This window comes from Pecten maximus, chromosome 10, assembly GCF_902652985.1.
Source record: "Pecten maximus chromosome 10, xPecMax1.1, whole genome shotgun sequence".
NCBI classification, from domain to species: Eukaryota; Metazoa; Mollusca; class Bivalvia; order Pectinida; family Pectinidae; genus Pecten; species Pecten maximus.
The window spans coordinates 14446336-14467517 of record NC_047024.1 but is presented as its reverse complement, the minus strand read 5'-3'; the positions used below and the strand labels follow the sequence as shown (position 1 = coordinate 14467517).

Below are 21182 nucleotides of genomic sequence, written 5' to 3'. Positions count from 1 at the left end.
CGTCATGACAACGCACTGAGAATGCAATTGTAATCTGTTCCGTCTGTCCGCTGATGAAGTCCTCATTAGGTTTTGCTTACGTCATCACTAGATATTTATGTCAATGTCGTCGTTACTAGTCCTTATTATGGTCTTACTGCGTCCTGACTCCACCACGTCCTCACTACTCTTTTTTCTACGTGTTCAAAGTTCGTACATGCCCTCTATGTCCATGAAAACCATACCACGTCTTTATCAGTGTCTATCGCGTTCTTGTACAAGTTCTAACTGTTCGATGAGATAGTTGTACGCAATGGGATCGTGACTGAGTGTGATAGGGGTTCAAAGAGATGAACTGTTGTGGATATCTTTGCGAATATAAAATAAGAATAAAACTAATCGATCGTCAGCTTTTTAATCATAAGGTCGCATTCTACACGCTTAACGACAAAAACAAACGTGTGAAGTTGTTATTAAAAACATTCTAAAGACTCGGTCACAATCAGCCGTACGTCCACTCAAAATAGTATTACGAAATGTTAAGGAAATTATTGGTCTTGCACGGCCTTGTTGCTAAATTTCGAGCACGCGCACAACCGTAAACGCGTACGATGAATGTTGAACATTACGAAAAACGTAAGTGTGTCGTGCTTCAGACGGAAGGATCATGGATGTTCAAAACACTTAATAAAGGAGGCAGGTCAGCAACTGCGTCCACACGAGCGTTGAAAGTAAGGAAGACGCAAAATAACGACGGGTGTCGCCCTTCCACCGAGCGTTCCCTACTACTCGTGTGGCGTATGTGCATCTATCGAACGTGATTTGCAAGATTGCCACAACCTTCTTGCTACTTCTACGTACGTGCGAATTTTCAAAAGTTCTTACTCCCACCATACGAATTGACTGGTACTTTTTTTGTCCTAAGTGTCTCTCATCTACAACGTAAAACGCAGATGAACCGGTGAGCCTGGTTATGACGAATTTGACCTTGTATTCATTAGACACTCATTGACATTTGGGGATACAGATGGGCGTCAACATTGTGTTAAGATATCTATATATATATGTGACCTCGAGGTCGACTGTTACGCTTTGGCTGGATAACTGATAAACAAAACGAATTTGCAAAAATTATATCAGTTTTTCGGCATAGCCATATAATATTCTTTTGGCCCCGGATATGATGCGACAGGTGGCGTTACTGGTCAAGATCAAGTATGTGATGTAAAATGCAGATATGCAGTTAAAAACGAAACAAAGTTAGGATTGAATGCAAGCTGAATAAGTGGATGTATGTTTTTAAATGACACATTCATAAAATTATATTACTGATTCAAACGCAGTTTTATTATCACCAAAAATGGTTGAAAATGATATAATTGTATTAGCCGTGCTGATACGCATTATTTCGTTAATTTATTTCACCAGTAATTTTACATTATAACTACCAGCATTAAAACTATGCCGTTTATCTCTTTTTAAAGATATTTCTTGTGGCATAAAACGTAAACTGTTATGAAACTTACTACGTTGTCCAAATTCTGATAATATGAACATTAAAACTATCATATGAATATAAACTTCAATACAAACCTCCAAAGTTGTCTTTCTGTTCCAGACTCTGGTGATGCCAAGTCCCAAGGACTTTTCTGTAGATAAATGACAAAAAAGATTCATATGTAAATAGCAATACACAATGGAATTGACCTAGCTGTGTCCACTGTCAATCTGATAACATGGGTGCATGCAATCGATTCTGAATTCTGTATCATTATATAGAAAACAAAAAAAACTATTTTACAGTTAGTTAGAACAATTAATACGATATTGTCCCTAGTATCAGAATACAATTGGAATTATCTCTTCTTATCCTTACATTCCAATGTCATATACAATTTAATTAAACATCCTGTACGTGTGCTATGACGGTCTAGTAATAATGATAACAAGGAGAAATAGGTGTAAGTCAACGTCACGATTCTAAAGGGTATGACGTAGGACAATATAGTCTAATTTTAATATACAGAATTTATATATGTAATTTTATGTTTGTTTTCAGTTATATTTATATATGTTTATTTATATATGTAACTTTGTGTTTTTTCAGTTATATTTATATATGTGTTTTTTATCACCTAGTAAACCGAACTACGATTACCTCATTACATCAAAATCTAATCAATGAATTGAAATGAATGAATGAATGAATGAATGAATTAATGAACGAATGAAAATGATTTAGTGAATGGAAATGAATGAATGAATGAATGAATGGAAATGTATAAATTAATGACTGAATGAATGAATGAATGAATGAATGAATGAGCCAATGAAAATGATTGAATAGAAATGCATGAATGAATGAATAAATGAATGAATGGAAATATATGAATTAATGATTGAATGAGTGAATGAATGATTGAATGAGTGAATGAAAATGATTAAATGAATGAAAATGTATAAATGAATGAATGAAAATGAATGAATGAATGGAAATGCTTGAATGAATAGAAATGTTTGAATGAACGAATTAATGATTGAATGGAAATGAATGCATGAATGAAAATGATTGAATGGAAATGAATGACTGAATGAATGAATGAATGAATGAATGAGTGAGTGAACGGGAATGACTGACTGAATGAATAAATGAATGAATGAATGAATGAATGAATGAATGAACGGGAATGACTGACTGAATGAATAAATGAATGAACGAACGAATGAATGAGTGAATAGATGGTGATGTATACATTTTCTCCAATACATAGGGTAACGTGTCACGATACATTTGTTAATAGCAATATTGATCAAGCAAATATTTATTAGAAATGTAGCATTTGTTTCTGTTATCAGCCTGCTATGAACAAACACATGTTGGAAATCGACATTGTTATGAATTAAGTCACGGTTTTAGCCCATCAACGTTTATGGTACTGTACAAACATTGTAGACATGACCTTTCTGACTGTGTCAACCACAAACGAAAATACCCAATATTCTACGTGTATATCATAGGTCTAAAATCAGCATACATGCGTATTGATTCCTCCCCTTTTCAATTAACCTGGAAACCCTTGTCCGATATATCAACGAGTGTTTACCTATTAATGTAAGTATATGTTTACTTTAAGATATTTACAACTATATAACCATTTGAAACTAGTTCTAATAGTTCTAATATCAAGCTCAACGCCAGAAAATTACAACCATAGACAAGTAATGAATATTGACCAAACGGCAAAGGTAAAGTGACACCTGTGGTACGGCATAGACCTAAAGTTAGAGTGATTAAACAACTAACATTTAATTTAATAAACAATGAGAATAAAACTTCATTAAGAAGGTATAACAAAAAGACATTACTGTCAATTGTTCGTGAAACTTTGCGTCACTAAACGTCCGAACGAGAAACTGTGTGTACCTAAACGCAAGAACGAGAAGCTTTGTATCCTTACACGTCATGGAGAGAACTTTTGTATCCCTTCACATCAGGACGAGAGGTTTTGTATTCCTACTCGTCAGGACGAGAAATTTTGTATCCCTTCACATCAGGACGAGATGTTTTGTATTCCTACACGTCAGGACGAGAAACTTTGTGTACCTACACGCCAGGACGAGATGTTTTGTATCCCTACATGTCAGGATGAGAAGCTTTGTATTCCTACACGTCAGGACGAGAAGTTTTGTATCCCTACAAGTCAGGACGAGAAACTTTGTGTACCTACACGTCAGGACGAGAAACTTTGTGTACCTACACGTCAGGACGAGACGTTTTGTATCATTTCAAGTCAGGACGAGAAGTTTTGTATTCCTACACGTCATGACGAGAAGTTTTGTATCACTCATCTTCAGGACGAGAAACTCAGAACCAGAGAAGGCGACACAATATAGCATAAACAATATAGCATTAACAAGAGCTGGCTGGCACTTGATATAATTGATTTTTAACCGCAAAACGAGCTAGCATTATCTACTGAAATGAGATAGACCTGTGATTAAGTGTTATAACGGGTATATAATTATATACGGGAGGATAACACGACTGCAGTATTGCAAGGCACGCAGACTTATCACCGGACATTATTATGGGATAAAATAATCGTTGGTCATTATACCAGGATAACACATTCACCTTATCGTTGACCTTTAGAAATGATGAATACCGAGAAAGGCGATGGAGATTAATGAACGAATTAATCAGTATCTTTGTGGACCACATCATATTGATTTTCTGTTACGAAAACAGTCATGGCTACATTTTAAAATGTGCTAGGTCAAATTACGATGCCAATAGCATTATACTATTTGCATTTCTATACCAACATCAATTTACGCATGCATTCAGAATTACTATGGTGACGCCAACATGTAACCAACATCACTAAACCATTGTTCCTCTTTATTCACAATCTATAAACAATACATTCACGGTAGAGAACAATGTGTAAACCTGAAATATATAGGGTACGTATAAATGTAAAAAAAAAAAAAAAAGATGAAAAAGATCCCAGTTCGATTTTTGTATCTCAATAACAATAGATTGCCTTACCAGGTGATGGATCGCGCGCATGGCTTTATCATTGTAATAAGACCAGAACACGAGACTTGGTTGACATAGAAACCAAGCGATGTCGCTAGCTTTTCCGGTTTGCATACAATCGGTCCATATCCCGTATATTTCCGTTACACAGTAGACAGTGGCCTAATGACAGGTTTATCTGATCGTATGGCAACCATGATGTGGTTGGCTACAGAAATGTTGCAAAGCATGGTTTTCGTTTGGAAATACGAACGTGATGGTGCATCAACAACACCGTCCACAGAGACGACCATATTTGTTTGATGTATACATATTCTCAATCTTCTTTATTTTTGTCCTCTTTAGAACCTCTCTGTAGGTTATATTATGACGAATGGCATTCTCAACACTATGTGATAGTGTCATCACAATAAAATGTCATCAATCCTAAACTGCTGGCCTCAATTTATGATTCGTAGACTTTAAAAATAACCATTTTCTGCTAATATCTCCTTTAACCCTGCCTCACGTTTGTGGAGGATGTGTGTAAGCGTCTTCTGCTTCATCGAAGACACCGGCCATACAAATCTAAGTCACGATGACACCGGCCATACAAATCTAGGTCACGATGACACCGGCCATACAAATCTAGGTCACGATGACACCGGCCATACAAATCTAGGTCAAATCCTCATTCCAAAAAAATGATTGGAGATTGACTGCTGTTATTTTTGTAAATTTATTGTAGCCAACGGCCATGTTTTTCAAATTAGAAAGTATTTCCTCTTTTAGAATCTTTTCGAATCAATATAGTTTATGTTTCCATAAATCAATATAGTTTATGTTTCCATAAATCGATATAGTTTATGTTTCCATCAATCAATATAGTTCATGTTTCCATCAATCAATACAGTTCATGTTTCCATAAGTCAATATAGTTTCCATCAATCAATATAGTTTATGTTTCCATAAATCAATATAGTTCATGTTTCCATCAATCAATATAGTTCATGTTTCCATAAATCAATATAGTTTATGATTCCATCAATCAATATAGTTCATGTTTCCATAAATCAATATAGTTTATGTTTCCATCAATCAATATAGTTTATGTTTCCATCAATCAATATAGTTTATGTTTCCATCAATCAATATAGTTTATGTTTCCATAAATCAATATAGTTCATGATTCCATCAATCAATATAGTTTATGTTTCCATAAATCAATATAGTTTATGTTTCCATACATCAATATAGTTCATGTTTCCATAAATCAATATAGTTTATGTTTCCATCAATCAATATAGTTCATGTTTCCATCAATCATCATAGTTTATGTTTCCATAAATCAATATAGTTTGTTTCCATAAATCAATATAGTTTATGTTTCTATAAATCGATATAGTTTATGTTTCCATACATCAGTATAGTTTTTATTTCCATAACACGAAGTTTCTTTCTTGCAGCAGCTCTCTATATAACAATCAGAGTTTACAAGATCAACGATACCTCCTAATCGTTAGACGTCTGATCGATTTGTGTAACAAACGAGTGTATGTCTATTTGATGGATTTAGAAATAATGACGTAGATAAGTACTGCGTACGTTTGATCTCGACATTATATCAGTTATTCTTACGATACCATGAATGAGATATTAAAATAAAATAAAATAAAAGGGGAGGGGATATTTGCATTAACAACTCAAAAACAATGAAACATTGGAATAGGATTAAAAAAAACAATTAGTTATTATTTCAATGGGTGAAGCAAATTGGTTAGTGCCATTTCAAGGAATTTGAAAATAGAGTGACAGCAATGTGCATATTGAACGTTACTGGAAAGTACGATGGGGATGGTTTATTGATCATAACATTGTCAATGTCCCTGTGATTTTTTTTTTATTGAATACTGACTATAAACCGCTAATTGAACTGTAGTCCTCTAATTAAAGCTAATGTTTAACCAGGTAAGATTATAACATCACGTCCCATCGCGTTGCCATTCCGTTACTAACCGATCACTGACTTTAATAGAATCTAATTTGTTTCGGACACTATTATGAATTCAAGATTGGACAATTCAATTATTTTTGATCATTCTGTGTCCATATGTAGAGGATATTAAATGGTTTCCCGTTGAATATAACATATATTTTTAGAGTATGACAGAAAATCGATATTTTCGCACTCGTGAAAATATTGAAATATTCTGTCATACGAGTGAAATATATGTAATATTCAACAGGAAACCACTCAGTTATCGTTTTATTGCATTCTGATGCTAAAAACAATATTAAAAACATGAAAAATTAATAGTGACAAAAAGTGCGGGAATCAGTTACACTATCCATGACATCATCTCTTTGTTACTCCACGTCAACTTGACGGTGCCATTTTTAAAGGACTGATCAAGACAAATTAAGCGTTTTCTACTGTCAAAAACTAGCCTGAATATTTCAAAAATACAGCAAAATAACCCATGTATCTATCTTTGCTTCGATTGAAACAAGAGGCCCATGGGGCCTGTATCGCTCACCTGGTTGGATTTGACCAAATGTCAAAATAATGTACATGTTCAATTTGTCAATACATATACAAAAATGTACTCTCTGAAAGACCATATGGATTATTTTTACACCATAATGGTGTTTAAAGAAACTAAGTCCCTTAGGGTGGGGAAAACCCCTTTGGCCTATTTTTACATAAGAATTGTGTTTATCTCTTAATGCCCAGCGATGATGTACATAGTTATGGGATTGAGGGTCACAGTAACCATTTATGCAAAATCTGTTCCCCCATCACCACGGATGTTTCTGACCAAATTGGGTTCAAATCCATTTAAAACTCAAATCTCTATTTCCCCTATTTGGCCCCTCCCTTCAGGCCCCTTGGGGGTCAGAGTCAATATTTATATAAACTCTCTTTCCCCCTTCCCCTAAGGATATTCCAGACCAAATTTGGTTCAAATCCATTCGTAACTTAATAATTAATAGCGATTTAAAGGATTAACCCCTATTTTCCCTATCAGACCCCACTCCCCAGTCCCCTGGGGATTCAGAGTAAAAAATCATACCAACTCGGTTCCCCTTCTCCAATGAATATTCTTGACCATATTTGGTTAAAATCCATTTAAAACTTTATGACTAGTAGCAATTAAAAGACTAATCTCTATTTCCCCTACTTGGCCCTGCCCCTTAGGCCCCTAGGGGTACAGAGTAAAAATTCATATAAACTCTGTTCCATCTCCCCTCAAGGATGTTCCTGACCAAATTTGGTGAAAACCTATTCAATACTTTAGGACTAGTCGCGATTTAAAGGAGTAACCCTATTTCCCCTATTTGGCCCCGCCCCTCAGGCCCCTGGGGGTTGAGAATAAAGATTTACACAAACTTTGTTCCTCTTCCCCCAAGGATGTTCCTGACCAAATTTGGTTCAAATTCATTCGTAACTTTATGACTAGTAACGATTTAAAGGAGTAACTCTATTTCCCCTATTTGGCCCCGCCCCTCAGGCCCTGGGGTTTCAGAGTAAAAATTTATACAAACTCTGTTCACCTTCTGCCAAGGATGTTCCTGACCAAATTTGGTTCAAATTCATTCATAACTTCATGACTAGTAGCGATTTAAAGGAGTAACTCTATTTCCCCTATTTGGCCCCGCCCCTCAGGCCCCTGGGGGTTCAGAGTAAAAATTTATACAAACTCTGTTCCCCTTCTGCCAAGGATGTTACTGACCAAATTTGGTTCAAATTCATTCATAACTTTATGACAAGTAGCGATTTAAAGGAGTAACCCTATTTCCCCTATTTGGCCCCGCCCCTCAGGCCCTGGGGGTTCAGAGTAAAAATTTATACAAACTCTGTTCACCTTCTGCCAAGGATGTTCCTGGCCAAATTTGGTTCAAATTCATTCATAACTTCATGACTAGTAGCGATTTAAAAGAGTAACTCTATTTCCCCTATTTGGCCCCGCCCCTCAGGTCCCTGGGGGTTCAGAGTAAAAATTTATACAAACTCTGTTCCCTTTCTGCCAAGGATATTACTGACCAAATTTGGTTCAAATTCATTCATAACTTTATGACTAGTAGCGATTTAAAGGAGTAACCCTATTTCCCCTATTTGGCCCCGCCCCTCAGGTCCCTGGGGGTTCAGAGTAAAAATTTATACAAACTCTGTTCATCTTCTGCCAAGGATGTTCCTGACCAAATTTGGTTCAAATTCATTCATAACTTTATGACTAGTAGCGATTTAAAGGAGTAACCCTATTTCCCCTATTTGGCCCCGCCCCTCAGGCCCCTGGGGGTTCAGAGTAAAAATTTATACAAACTCTGTTCCCTTTCTGCCAAGGATATTACTGACCAAATTTGGTTCAAATTCATTCATAACTTTATGACTAGTAGCGATTTAAAGGAGTAACCCTATTTCCCCTATTTGGCCCCGCCCCTCAGGCCCCTGGGGGTTCAGAGTAAAAATTTATACAAACTCTGTTCCCTTTCTGCCAAGGATGTTCCTGACCAAATTTGGTTCAAATTCATTCATAACTTTATGACTAGTAGCGATTTAAAGGAGTAACCCTATTTCCCCTATTTGGCCACGCCCCTCAGGCCCATGGGGGTTCAGAGTAAAAATTTATACAAACTCTGTTCCCTTTCTGCCAAGGATGTTACTGACCAAATTTGGTTCAAATTCATTCATAACTTTATGACTAGTAGCGATTTAAAGGAGTAACCCTATTTCCCCTATTTGGCCCCGCCCCTCAGGCCCCTGGGGGTTCAGAGTAAAAATTTATACAAATTCTGTTCCCCTTCTGCCAAGGATGTTCCTGACCAAATTTGGTTCAAATTCATTCATAACTTTATGACTAGTAGCGATTTAAAGGAGTAACCCTATTTCCCCTATTTGGCCACGCCCCTCAGGCCCATGGGGGTTCAGAGTAAAAATTTATACAAACTCTATTCCCTTTCTGCCAAGGATGTTACTGACCAAATTTGGTTCAAATTCATTCATAACTTTATGACTAGTAGCGATTTAAAGGAGTAACCCTATTTCCCCTATTTGGCCCCGCCCCTCAGGCCCCTGGGGGTTCAGAGTAAAAATTTATACAAATTCTGTTCCCCTTCTGCCAAGGATGTTCCTGACCAAATTTGGTTCAAATTCATTCATAACTTTATGACTAGTAGCGATTTAAAGGAGTAACCCTATTTCCCCTATTTGGCCCCGCCCCTCAGGCCCCTGGGGGTTCAGAGTAAAAATTTATACAAACTCTGTTCCCCTTCCCCCAAGGATGTTCCTGACCAAATTTTGTGAAAATCCATTCAATACTTTAGGACTAGTAGCAATTTAAAGAAAAAGTTGACGGACGACGGACGACGGACGCCGGACGCCGGACGCTGCACCATGGCATAAGCTCACCTTCGGGCCAAGTGAGCTAAAAAACGGAAAGTTTCAATGATGTGAAAACAAAGGTTCGTTCTGATTGGTCAAAAAATATCACTGCAAAACCTTATATTTTCAATGCGAATTTATGTCTTGACTGCTCATCGCTACAGAGAAATTATAAGTTTTATTAGTTTGATAAATTTCTATATTTCACTGGCAAAAATGCAATAAAAGAAATTATTAAAGAGACACGACCGATTAAATGACCTGTTAACATATATAGCTGTACCGAAGTCCGTATTAATAATACATGCAGAAAGCCTGTAATATCGTCCAGACGTAGGAGTGCTTTGATGAAAAATATATAATGAAATTACAAGTGATTACTAGAATATCTCTTGATAAATTTGTTGACAAAACTCCTCCCTTTTGTTTTGAAGGTGCAGTCATAACAAGCTCTGTGAGAATGTCAAAACAAACATGTTATAAGCACCACACCGATTACCGACTATGCCTCTCAAGAGTACTAATGAAGTGGTTTTCTTTTGTCCGTCAATAAAGCTGCCTGGTCAGTCCGTCTCAACCCGACGTGGTTGTCGTACTAAGAACTTATGTCTATCATATTGTGGTATTGATTTTAACAAAGCAATTTCCTCTCCAGAACCTGCAGATAGACGTTATCTCTGATACGCAAGATTACGTAAGCGGTGATGGACTACTTCCGGAGACCGTATTATTTCCTGATTCATCCAAAACGGATGTAAAAGGAAAACAGCCATGCATTATGCAGACGGTGTAGATAGTTCGAAAACTAGTTGTAATACAATCACCCTTACACATCAAGATTTGTGTGTTAGCATATATGCTGTTTGTAGTATTCATGAATAATACAAGTTCCATTGATGGTAAACAGCTGATTTTTAGAAGGTTAAACATTAGCACGTGCTGTTTTGATTTATTTTCTATCCCTATTTTATCGTTTTATAGGTTACCAGTCAACACACAGTGTTTGTATCGGAACTGGCTTCACCATCCTGACAAATAGTATAAAATGGAACACTGATATCAAGAAAAGCAGATTTGAAGTGATTTCACTAGAAAGCAGTTGATTAATAGACTAAACCACAACGGAAATAAATGAGTTTGCTCACAAGAAATGAAAATATTACTATTGTGTGCCATTAGTATGGGACTAATGAAACTCAGACACAATATAATTCTGTTATAACGAATGGAATACGGGGAAGTACACAGCAACCATCAATCTGTATAATTTTGTCATTACTTCAAATTGGCATGATTATCTGCCGTCGGTGTATCGATTGCAATAATCTTTCGAGGCGTATGTTTGTCTCCCAGTTCTAAACACGGGTCTCGAGGGATAGAGAGGAGAGGGGACGCGGGATAGAGAGGAGAGGGGACGAGGGATAGAGAGGAGAGGGGACGAGGGATAGAGAGGAGAGGGGAAGAGGGATAGAGAGGAGAGGGGACGAGGGATAGAGAGGAGAGGGGACGAGGGATAGAGAGGAGAGGGGACGAGGGATAGAGAGGAGAGGGGACGAGGGATAGAGAGGAGAGGGGACGAGGGATAGAGAAGAGAGGGGACGGGGGATAGAGAGGAGAGGGGACGGGGGATAGAGAGGAGAGGGGACGAGGGATAGAGAGGAGAGGGGACGAGGGATAGAGAGGAGAGGGGAGAACGAAGTGGGGGGAAAATGGCAGAGAGTTGGGTACAGGTAAGGGGGGGAGAGGATAGAGTATAAATGTCCCACCCTCCATAAAAGAAGTCCCGAGGGAGAGGAAAACGGAAAGATATGGGAGTGGGGGTAGAAATATGACGATCTCGTTTTTTTTCCAGGCCAGTTCCATGGAGGAATTGGGATGCGAATGGTACAATGTGTGCATAGATTTATATAAAAACAATAAGGCTCATCTTATCCAAATGTTGGTGTGAGACATATATTATAATTATTTATTATATTTTATCAAAAACGTTTTATCCTTGATACTAAAATCATTACAACTAAAATAGTTCCAATATGTATTGAAGTATTCAATATTGACGACAAGTTCTGCATAGCATCCTTGTGTGTGTGTTTGTTTGATGTTTGGTCACTTGTTTAGAATTCAGGCTTATGAATTGTACCTAAGCCATATATTACCGTATGCGAACAAAAGTCTATTTCAGTTCACAAGTGTATGGAATATTTGTAGTGTCAACATAGGCTTCATCGGACATATAATGGGTAATACATGAGTTCTGTTTAATACGAGAGTTTTAAAGTGAGTTTAATGGAAGTCTGTCAAACTTACTAAATCAAACATAGTAAGAAGCTGAATTAATATCTATTCTCGAAAACATATTTACCAAGATTATCGTTAATTTCCACGTGTATGTATCTACTGGATAAGTAATATCTTATAGAAAGCCGTACCCGAGACATCTGATAATCTGATTATCTGAGTTATCGAAAGAAATGTGTACAATTGCAGAATTACCTCCTTTTATGATTTTATTTTCATAACGTATAACTTGTCAACCGACTTCAGTATTTTGAGTCTTCACCCTTCAATAGGGTGCCCGGATATGTATCATCAGGGAAATAAACTTAGGGATGAAGTTTCCAACCTATAAACCTATAGATCTTCCTAGTTTATACAACATGTACATGTATAACCACATCACTAGGAACTTTACAATTCCTCACATCACAAATAAGGTCATTTGTGGATATCTAATACACAGTTATCGGAAACTCCTAAAGACCCGTTTTATGATGGGTAATGATTCCTTAAGCCATTCAGACAGTTTCGTGCATCTTTTCGATTTATATGTATTTTTTATAATTATATACATTATTGTATGTTTTTGTTACGTTTAAATATATTTATTCAACATTATAAAAGAATTTCGCGAACAAAATATAACCGGAATTTTCAGGTTCAATAAATTCTTCTGCCATGTCCAATACATGTATACATGATACCATGTTGTGTTATCATGTAGTGACTGCCAGATGCTATCAATATATTTCATAGTCAACAAAAATATTGATAAATATTGTAGTAAAATGCAGTCATATACATATGTATATTGACAAAACGACAGTTGTGCTGTCATATCGACTAGAAAGCGACAGCTGTTGATGCAGCTGTTGATGCAGCTTGATGCAGCTGCATATTTTATAGAGGTTATCTGTTAAGATGTTAGCAATGTATTGATCATTTGATTTTAATTACTCAGATATAGACTACAAACAATGCTGTAATATTGATGGTCTATGTGGTTCCATCGGTACCACACCCATTCACAGATTACAACAAGTATGCATATGATGAATATGCTGGACATTGTAGGATTGCAACGATCCTGCAATATAGTAAAACCATTAAATAGATTTGTTATTGTAAGTTTGAGAGATGGACCTGAATATGATACCTTAGGTAAACTCACCTTGACCTTCTGTAACATAAACATTTCATAATAATATCGGTTAATACCACTTTTTTCTTGAAGATTGATTACAGAAATCAGAAAAAATGGCTTAACGGTAATGAAATCAACATTAAAATGAACACCTGAGAACCGAGTTTGCGTCATACACTTTTATAAAATCTGGGATAGCTTAATATTGATTTTTTTCCCAAAGTTGATCGATAGAAATGCATTAGATAGTGTAGCTAATTTAAGATAATAGTTAATCGCCCGGAAAACTTTCGTAATATTGGTAGTTAGTGTACATATTTATATATTAATCCTAATGAAAATTTGAATACGATTAGTTTACGTGAGGAAATCCTCCTAGTGTAGCTACACGTAACACGAAATGAGGTTTTTCAATATACATTTTGTATAAGGCAATGTTACCCTTCAACAACTTCCGCAACATTACGGCATAATGAATTTGTGAAAATAAATACATACTTGAGAATCATATCATTACATCCGAAATCATTTTTTTCCAAATTGCCAAGCAATACTTATTTTCCTGCAAAATATGATTTTTTCATAATAATTCGAACAGAAATAGCATTCCGCAATATTTTTGCCATAACTCTTGCTCTTATTTAAGAGAAGAGAACATAATTTCAAGTACATAAAGAGGTATGGTCGTTTTCCGCTTATCCTGACCTAGGCCACGTACAGCGATAGTCTGGGCTAAAAATACAGGTAAAATATCATGTGACCCCAGTGATTCCAACAGTACCAAAATAGATCGCCATGGTCCATTGGCGCGCTGTGTGTTGTGAACGGATTACATGTATGTATAGTGTCAATCAATACCATATGAAATAAAGTTAAATTGACATGTTAAATAGGAATTTTACACTACTCATCCATATATGCCTGTTGTCGACGCTGCAGTTTACTTACATTTTGCTTCGAATGATACGGAGTAAATCGGTTTTGATTCCACTCTTTCTTTATCCAAGTAAAAATTTTCTATCTCAACATTTCTGTCTTTATGCTAAAATATTTTATATTAAAAATCCATTTAATGATGAAAATATCTTTCAAATACGACTAAGAAAAATTAAATGGTATTACTCTTAGAAACATAACAAAATACGAATAAGATACATCTTGGTGATTCGAACCTTCGGGTTGCTAAGTGATGGTTCTACCATATGAGCATTGCGGACTTACGGCAATGTGAAGTTTATGTTATCAGTTATAGTCAGTCTAGTTAATGCTAAAATTAAAATATTTTATTAACTACGTTTTTTTTCTCAATTTTTCGATACCAGAATAGGATTTTAATTGTCTTTTGGTACATAGAATAAAATAAGACATTGTAAAAGTTGGTCTTCCGATGCGCTCTATGTCAAAAAATGATATGAATGCGGGAAAACCCCACTCGAAAGTTGCAAACAGCCCGATGATGCAAATTGACGGTCATTTAATGAAATATCCATTGCAATGAACAAACAAACTTTTCGCAAATAAGAATTTTTATATGTTATAGATTTGAGGTTTGAATTCAAAAACTCAGTTTCAACATTTATTTTTTTGATTTTGAAAACGGTCACCGTTAGGTCGAAGTAGGCCGATAGCGTCATACCTCTTTCAGAACTAAGATAAAGTGTATATTGTACATGCAGTATTGGCCAATGACATTCACGTGACATCAGTGCATAACGATACATATCAACGTGGAATCTTCGACGTGATCAATATGGTCGATCTCGACGAAATTAATTAAATATAAGGACCAGCTGGCATGTTCATGCGTTATTTCCTGAACAGAGCCATAGAATCCAGGTTGGTTGTAGAGAGTCATCATGCACGGTATACGGAGAAAGCTAACAAAAACAAACTATCTTGGCTTGGGAATCGTGAAATGTTTTTTTTTCTTCGCGTTGTTATCTTATCAAGTGAAGATCGGTGTTAGTTTGTTGTCATTACGTGAATCTAAGAGTTGTACACGCTATCAGGTGGGTATCAGTCTGTTAATTCTGTTAATTCAGGGCAGTTTATGACTGTAATCTGTAGTCTGGAATGATTTTAATCACACGAAAAACATGTATCTAGCTTTGAATATAATAGCTGCATGGTTCATAGTGCATTGCAATTCACTTTAGGCTCAACTGTGTGTACTATCAACTTTTATTTAAATGTGCTTAGATGTGGTGTGTACAATCATGATTGTAGTGACTGAAATGTTTGATGCTCGCAATATTTCCCAAGATCAACATAAATCGATAAATATTGTGGTAAAATGCGGTTATATTGACTAAACGACAGTTTGTACTGTCTTATCAACTAGAAAGCGACGGCGTTCAACCCAGATGTTGATGCAGTTGCATAGTGCAGATAGGTTGATTTTAGCAATATATTGATCATTTGAGTTAAATAAAAGAGATATAAACTGCATACACTGATGTGATGTTCATGTTCTATGAAGTTCTAGCTTTACCAAACGCATTAATAGATTCCGACAAGAGGCCCATTGTGGGCTGTTGTGATGTAATAAATAAGTGATATGATTTATGGTGATAAAGTGTTAGTTGCTATGAGAAACTGCTTGCAACAAGAATAATCTTCGGTACCAACTATCAATTGTCATCGTTAATTCTAACAATAGAGCAGCGAAATGGAAATTCTTAATCACATAATGTATAGGAAGCTATTGAAAGTGACCATGAGAACCTTTACAGGAACGGCGATTTATTTTTACCCCAGAGGGCAGAAACACAGCCAAACACAGGAAGTATGCTCATGCATATTTCATGGCAAGACTAAACAGTAGAACCAAAGATAACTACACCATGTGTTGCAGATATGGACAGCTTGTCTTTTATGTTATTGTATTTGTAAACCTCAGTGTCTTACCTTTTTTGATACTTTTGAGGCTGTCATGGAAACTGACACTTGAAGAGTTAAGGAGCTGTACAACGACACTGGTTGTCACTAGTAAAATGCCCGTGTACAAAATCTGCTTACGGAGAGGTCTCCTCACCCGGCACCAGGCCATATCGCACGCATAACTTATACACCTCCCTGTCTGTAACATGAAAAATAAAATTTGATTAAATTTACAAATATTTCTTGTTTAAACATGATATTTTGGGATTGGTGTATCAAGCATACGCAATGAAATGTTCGTGTAAAGAAATGTCCTATTATCATTGTCAGAATATGATATCAAGCAAGAAACTGACCTTATCTACACCAGGTTGTAAGTTTTCAGAAAACATCAGTAAGAAGCAATGGATAAACCTACACAAAGTTCGGACCTTGTATCAGATCTATAGAAAGAAGCTTTCCGGACAAACCTGGTACACAAGGTTGGACATTGTACCAGACCTGCTTCTTTCTGGACAAACCTACACAAGGTTGGACCTTGTACCAGACCTACAGAAAGAAGCTTTCTGGACAAACCTACACAAGGTTGGACCTTGTACCAGACCTACAGAAAGAAGCTTTCTGGACAAACCTACACAAGGCTGGACCTTGTACCAGACCTACAGAAAGAAGCCTGCTGGACAAACCTACACAAGGTTAGACCTTGTATCAGACCTACAGAAAGAAGCTTGCTGGACCTACACAAGGTTAGGCCTTGTATCAGACCTACAAGTAAAAAGCTTTCTGTACAAACCTTCTCGGTCACGAATCCTACAGTTAGACGCTAAACAAACCGACACACAGATACACAAAATATATTGACAGCTTTCACAAATACAAAAACAACAAAGAATAGCGACATAATAACAAAACGATAACTCAAACTCAGCATTGATTAAACTAGAACAAATTATAAACATAAATATAGATACACGTGGAGATACAGCATAGCTTAAATGAGTGAAGCTGCATCATACTGCTGTTTAGTCGTTGCAGGTCGAAAGAAATGTCAAAATCAGGTTGGAGAGGTGCAGTGGATTCATAATTCAATAAATTTCATTTGATGCAATATTGGTTTTCAAAAGAAAAAGAAAGTTTGTGTATTTTCTGAACCGTGTCGTTATTTAAATGAAGTAAAATATGACTTGCAGGTTGCGGTAAACCTCAGAGTCTGCCGCCAACAATATCAAAGGATTGTTCAAAAGACACACAAGATATTAACAGATTTTCGATAAAAATTGTAATTTAGATACAATAGATAGCAGCGGAAAATAAATCATACAGATGTTTCACCTTGCTAGGACTCATCAGCAATGCTAAGGAACGTTGTACAGGAAACAAGGGTGTGAACTTTACGGTATCAGTGGACATACTACTCACACAGTTACCGGATGTGAATCAATATTACCAAGGGTATCCCCAACGGGTGTTTATCGTGTATTGGTCATTTGAGATCGATAATAACCTTAATATGCGCTCAATTATTCTCTTCGTTCTATATTTTCTGTTGAATTGGTGTGTGATTGAAGGCATTGCCCATGATGGGAATGATGTTTACATAGTCCTGTCAGCCATTAGAGTCCATTACAAGGCTCTTGTTTGTACTTGATGTGTCCGGGTATACAACACCACATGAGTTTAAGTGATAAGTGTATTAGGCTATAGTAATAACAGTTAGAGGACCATATGGATGCGGTTCATGCATTGATAAAAAGGGTTGGCAACTCTGTTATCAAACCAAATGGGAACATATATGTATTAAATCGAACTTCTTCACCACAGGGTTCTATCGATAATGGTGTATTTATATAAAAAAGATTAATCAGGAAAATACCATGTATGTTCGCAATTTATCTAGTATTATCCTTCAGACGTGGATAATTGTTGTTTGGGAGGAAATGCTATATAAATGGAATAGAAGTAAATTTTCAATTAATATATATTGATAGGCTCAGGTGATCAAGTATCATCTTTTTTTTTTTTTTAAAAGAATGTTTTCTCGTATGTTTGTGCCATTTAAAATTCTTCATTAGTTCATATATCTTGAAATGTTGTGTATTCAATTAAAAAAAGCCATTAAAATATTCTTCCATAATCAGTCATACTGGTCTATTTAGCTTATATATATACATGTACCACACTTGCGTTAATGCATTAACACTCGGTGTTGTCTGTAAAGTTAGGTGATAGCGCTATCATTTAACCAGAGACATGTATACATATATATATATAAAGTTAAACTTTAAAAGGCTTTGTGTATGAATAAATATAAATATAATCAGGTGAAGGGAGTCGCAAAGCTTGACAATGTTAGCGATTATAATATGGAATATAAGTTACCGTGCTAATATTTTGTTTTTATATTTAAATACACGATACACAAAGCATTTCTCATATTTGAAATATATATATATTGATATGAATATATATATTCTAGATTAAGAGTCCAACTAACCATACTTTGATCTAAAACCTATCAGATAGTATACTAAAAATATATCAATCTGATTAAACCTGACTTCGTTTCTACATTAAAAAATAGTTTTCCTTAGGGCATTTATTCAGTATTGAATTGCTATATTCATGTGTGGCGTGAAGCAATAAGCATGTACTTTATTCCACGGCTTGGTCAATAAACCGTTACGCTACGGGTACATACACTACGTTTGTCTGTGATGTTTATTTTGAGATTTATGAAAAATAAACTTAAAATGAGAGAGTAGTGTTCGGTACGGATATCTTTATCGTTTTTTTTTCATTTTGATAAACAGATTTATACATTTTTGTATAACTGTTCACAGTTTGCCTCTAATTTGATGCTATCCGTGGAGTTACGGTTCTCTTCGAAGTCACTTTAGTTATTATGTCTCAGAAATGAAATTTGTTGCCAGTAAATAATAATTATATGGTTTCTACATTAATTACATCAGTGTTAACTATGTAATAGTCATATACACTCGGTCGATTAACCTCATTGCATTTTCATAACAACAATACACGGTTTTGAAACAACAAAACAAAAAGGACACTATAAGATATATATCCTGTTTATAAAGAAAGGATAATTGACATTTTTCGTCAAGAGTGTTTCGAAAAAATAAATTCTTCGCCAAAAGGTAGCTTGTATAAATTTCTTTGTGATAATTTTTGCATGCAAGAATATTTAACGAAGCCACTCGATACGTTGAGCTTAAAAGAAATGAGTAGAATTCGTTTGTATTCTCATGAGTTACGCATTGAAACTGGGAGATATCATAATATAGAAAGAAACCGTAGGTTGTGCTCACTTTGTATGTTGCAAGATATTGAAGATGAATTCCATTACATCTTTAAGTGTCCTTATTTTGATTTATTGCGAAAGAAATACATTAAACCTCATTATATTAGAAATCCTAGCATGTTCAAATTAATAGAGCTGTTAACAACAAATAATAGAAAGGATATCTCAAATCTTGCTTAATATCTTAAGTTTGCAAGGAAGAGAAGATTAGAAGGACTTAATAACCAATAATTGTGTATAGTGATATAATGTGTCTCACACATATGTTTTATTACTTTATTAGTAGTTGATATGTCACTATGGGCGATTCCAGTACAAATCTATGATATGATATTGTTTTTGATGTCAATAGTAAATTAATTGTTGTATACATGTATATAACACATATGAATATGTGGGAGGGTATATATGTATACAAGTGTTGTATATGAATATATGAGTGAACAGGCATACATGTGTGTGTATTGGATGAAGATATAATTAATATGCCTACATGATGTCTACTTGGTATTTACAATCTGTGAATTTTACAATATGCCAGCAATTGTTAATGTATATGTATTTTAATTTACTATAATAATGTTATGGACATTCTCTACACTAAACGTTATATATCACGTTCATTTGTCGGTGTGGGTGTGGTGCGAAAGTGATCAATGTTTTTGTTATATGTATATTCACATGTCTACGGATGAGCCGAAAGGCTTAAAGTAACAAAGAACTTGAACTTGAACTTGAAGATATCTCTCCCATGCATATTCTGACAGGTAAATCTTCTCAGTTACATGAAGATTTACAAGATATGTAAGTCTACAGGCAACCGTAATGAGTTGACCTTTCTTTATTTTGTGTAGTTCCTAATAGTGGAGCTCGAGGTCAACGCGAAAAGGATCAATACTTATTTTCAAAATTAAAAATTCAAAATTGTATTATATACGTTTAAAATTATTTTGACGTCAAGTTAAATGCGTTGACAGAAAACCCCGCCCACTTTCTCAGTGACAATAGAAGATAGCAGTTCATGCATTTAAATAATTTCATGTACATAAAATCCAAAATAGTATTTTATTCATAGCAACAATTCTATTATTGTCTTCGCTTTTCTGGAATAAATAATCTGATATTAAGATGAAGTATGGAGTTAATTTGTATACAATGACATGTAGTTTTCGGAAAGATGTCCGCCATTAATTATGTATATTCATGCGCAGCGAACTTGGTCACGTTCTACACTCAATGTATTGAGAAAAGAGTGGCAGTTGACTCCAATAGGAAGAGCAATGTAACGTACATCACACAATTAGGCTAACCGGAAATTCCTACGCACTCTCCACTTTTAAATCGTCTAAAACCACGAAAGAATGTACTCAAGGAAATAAAATGATATACGGTTGGCTCTAGATGAATTTTGAGAGGAACTAAAATCCAGTTTTTCCAAAGGTTGAATAACATCATATTATATCAAGCATAGACCCGGATTCCGTGTGTAACATTTTCAGTCATGTTTACCATTAAGGGTGTTTGAGAGCTTGTTATATAAAAATATATTTAACAATAGCTGTATAAAATGTATATAAGACCTTAATATAACTCATTTATATGTGTATATATATTTGATATTTTAAAGTACATACTTGAAGTAATACCATATATGAACGTAAATGACCTGTTTACTCAT

The 21182-nt window shown here is 35.4% G+C and overlaps 1 protein-coding gene across 2 annotated transcripts in view; it reads right to left on the bottom strand.

Annotated features, from left to right (window-relative positions):
* LOC117335820 (alpha-1,6-mannosyl-glycoprotein 4-beta-N-acetylglucosaminyltransferase-like) overlaps nucleotides 1-21182 on the bottom strand; it is an 88958-nt gene that overhangs the window by 12793 nt on the left and 54983 nt on the right. For both annotated transcript variants that reach the window (XM_033896031.1, XM_033896030.1), the window contains exons 2-3: nucleotides 16213-16384; nucleotides 1573-1628 (exon numbers count right to left, since the gene is read on the bottom strand). In XM_033896031.1, coding sequence (XP_033751922.1) covers nucleotides 1573-1628; nucleotides 16213-16354 — 198 coding nt within the window. In that variant the 5' untranslated portion in view covers nucleotides 16355-16384. The remainder of the gene's footprint in view (nucleotides 1-1572; nucleotides 1629-16212; nucleotides 16385-21182) is intronic.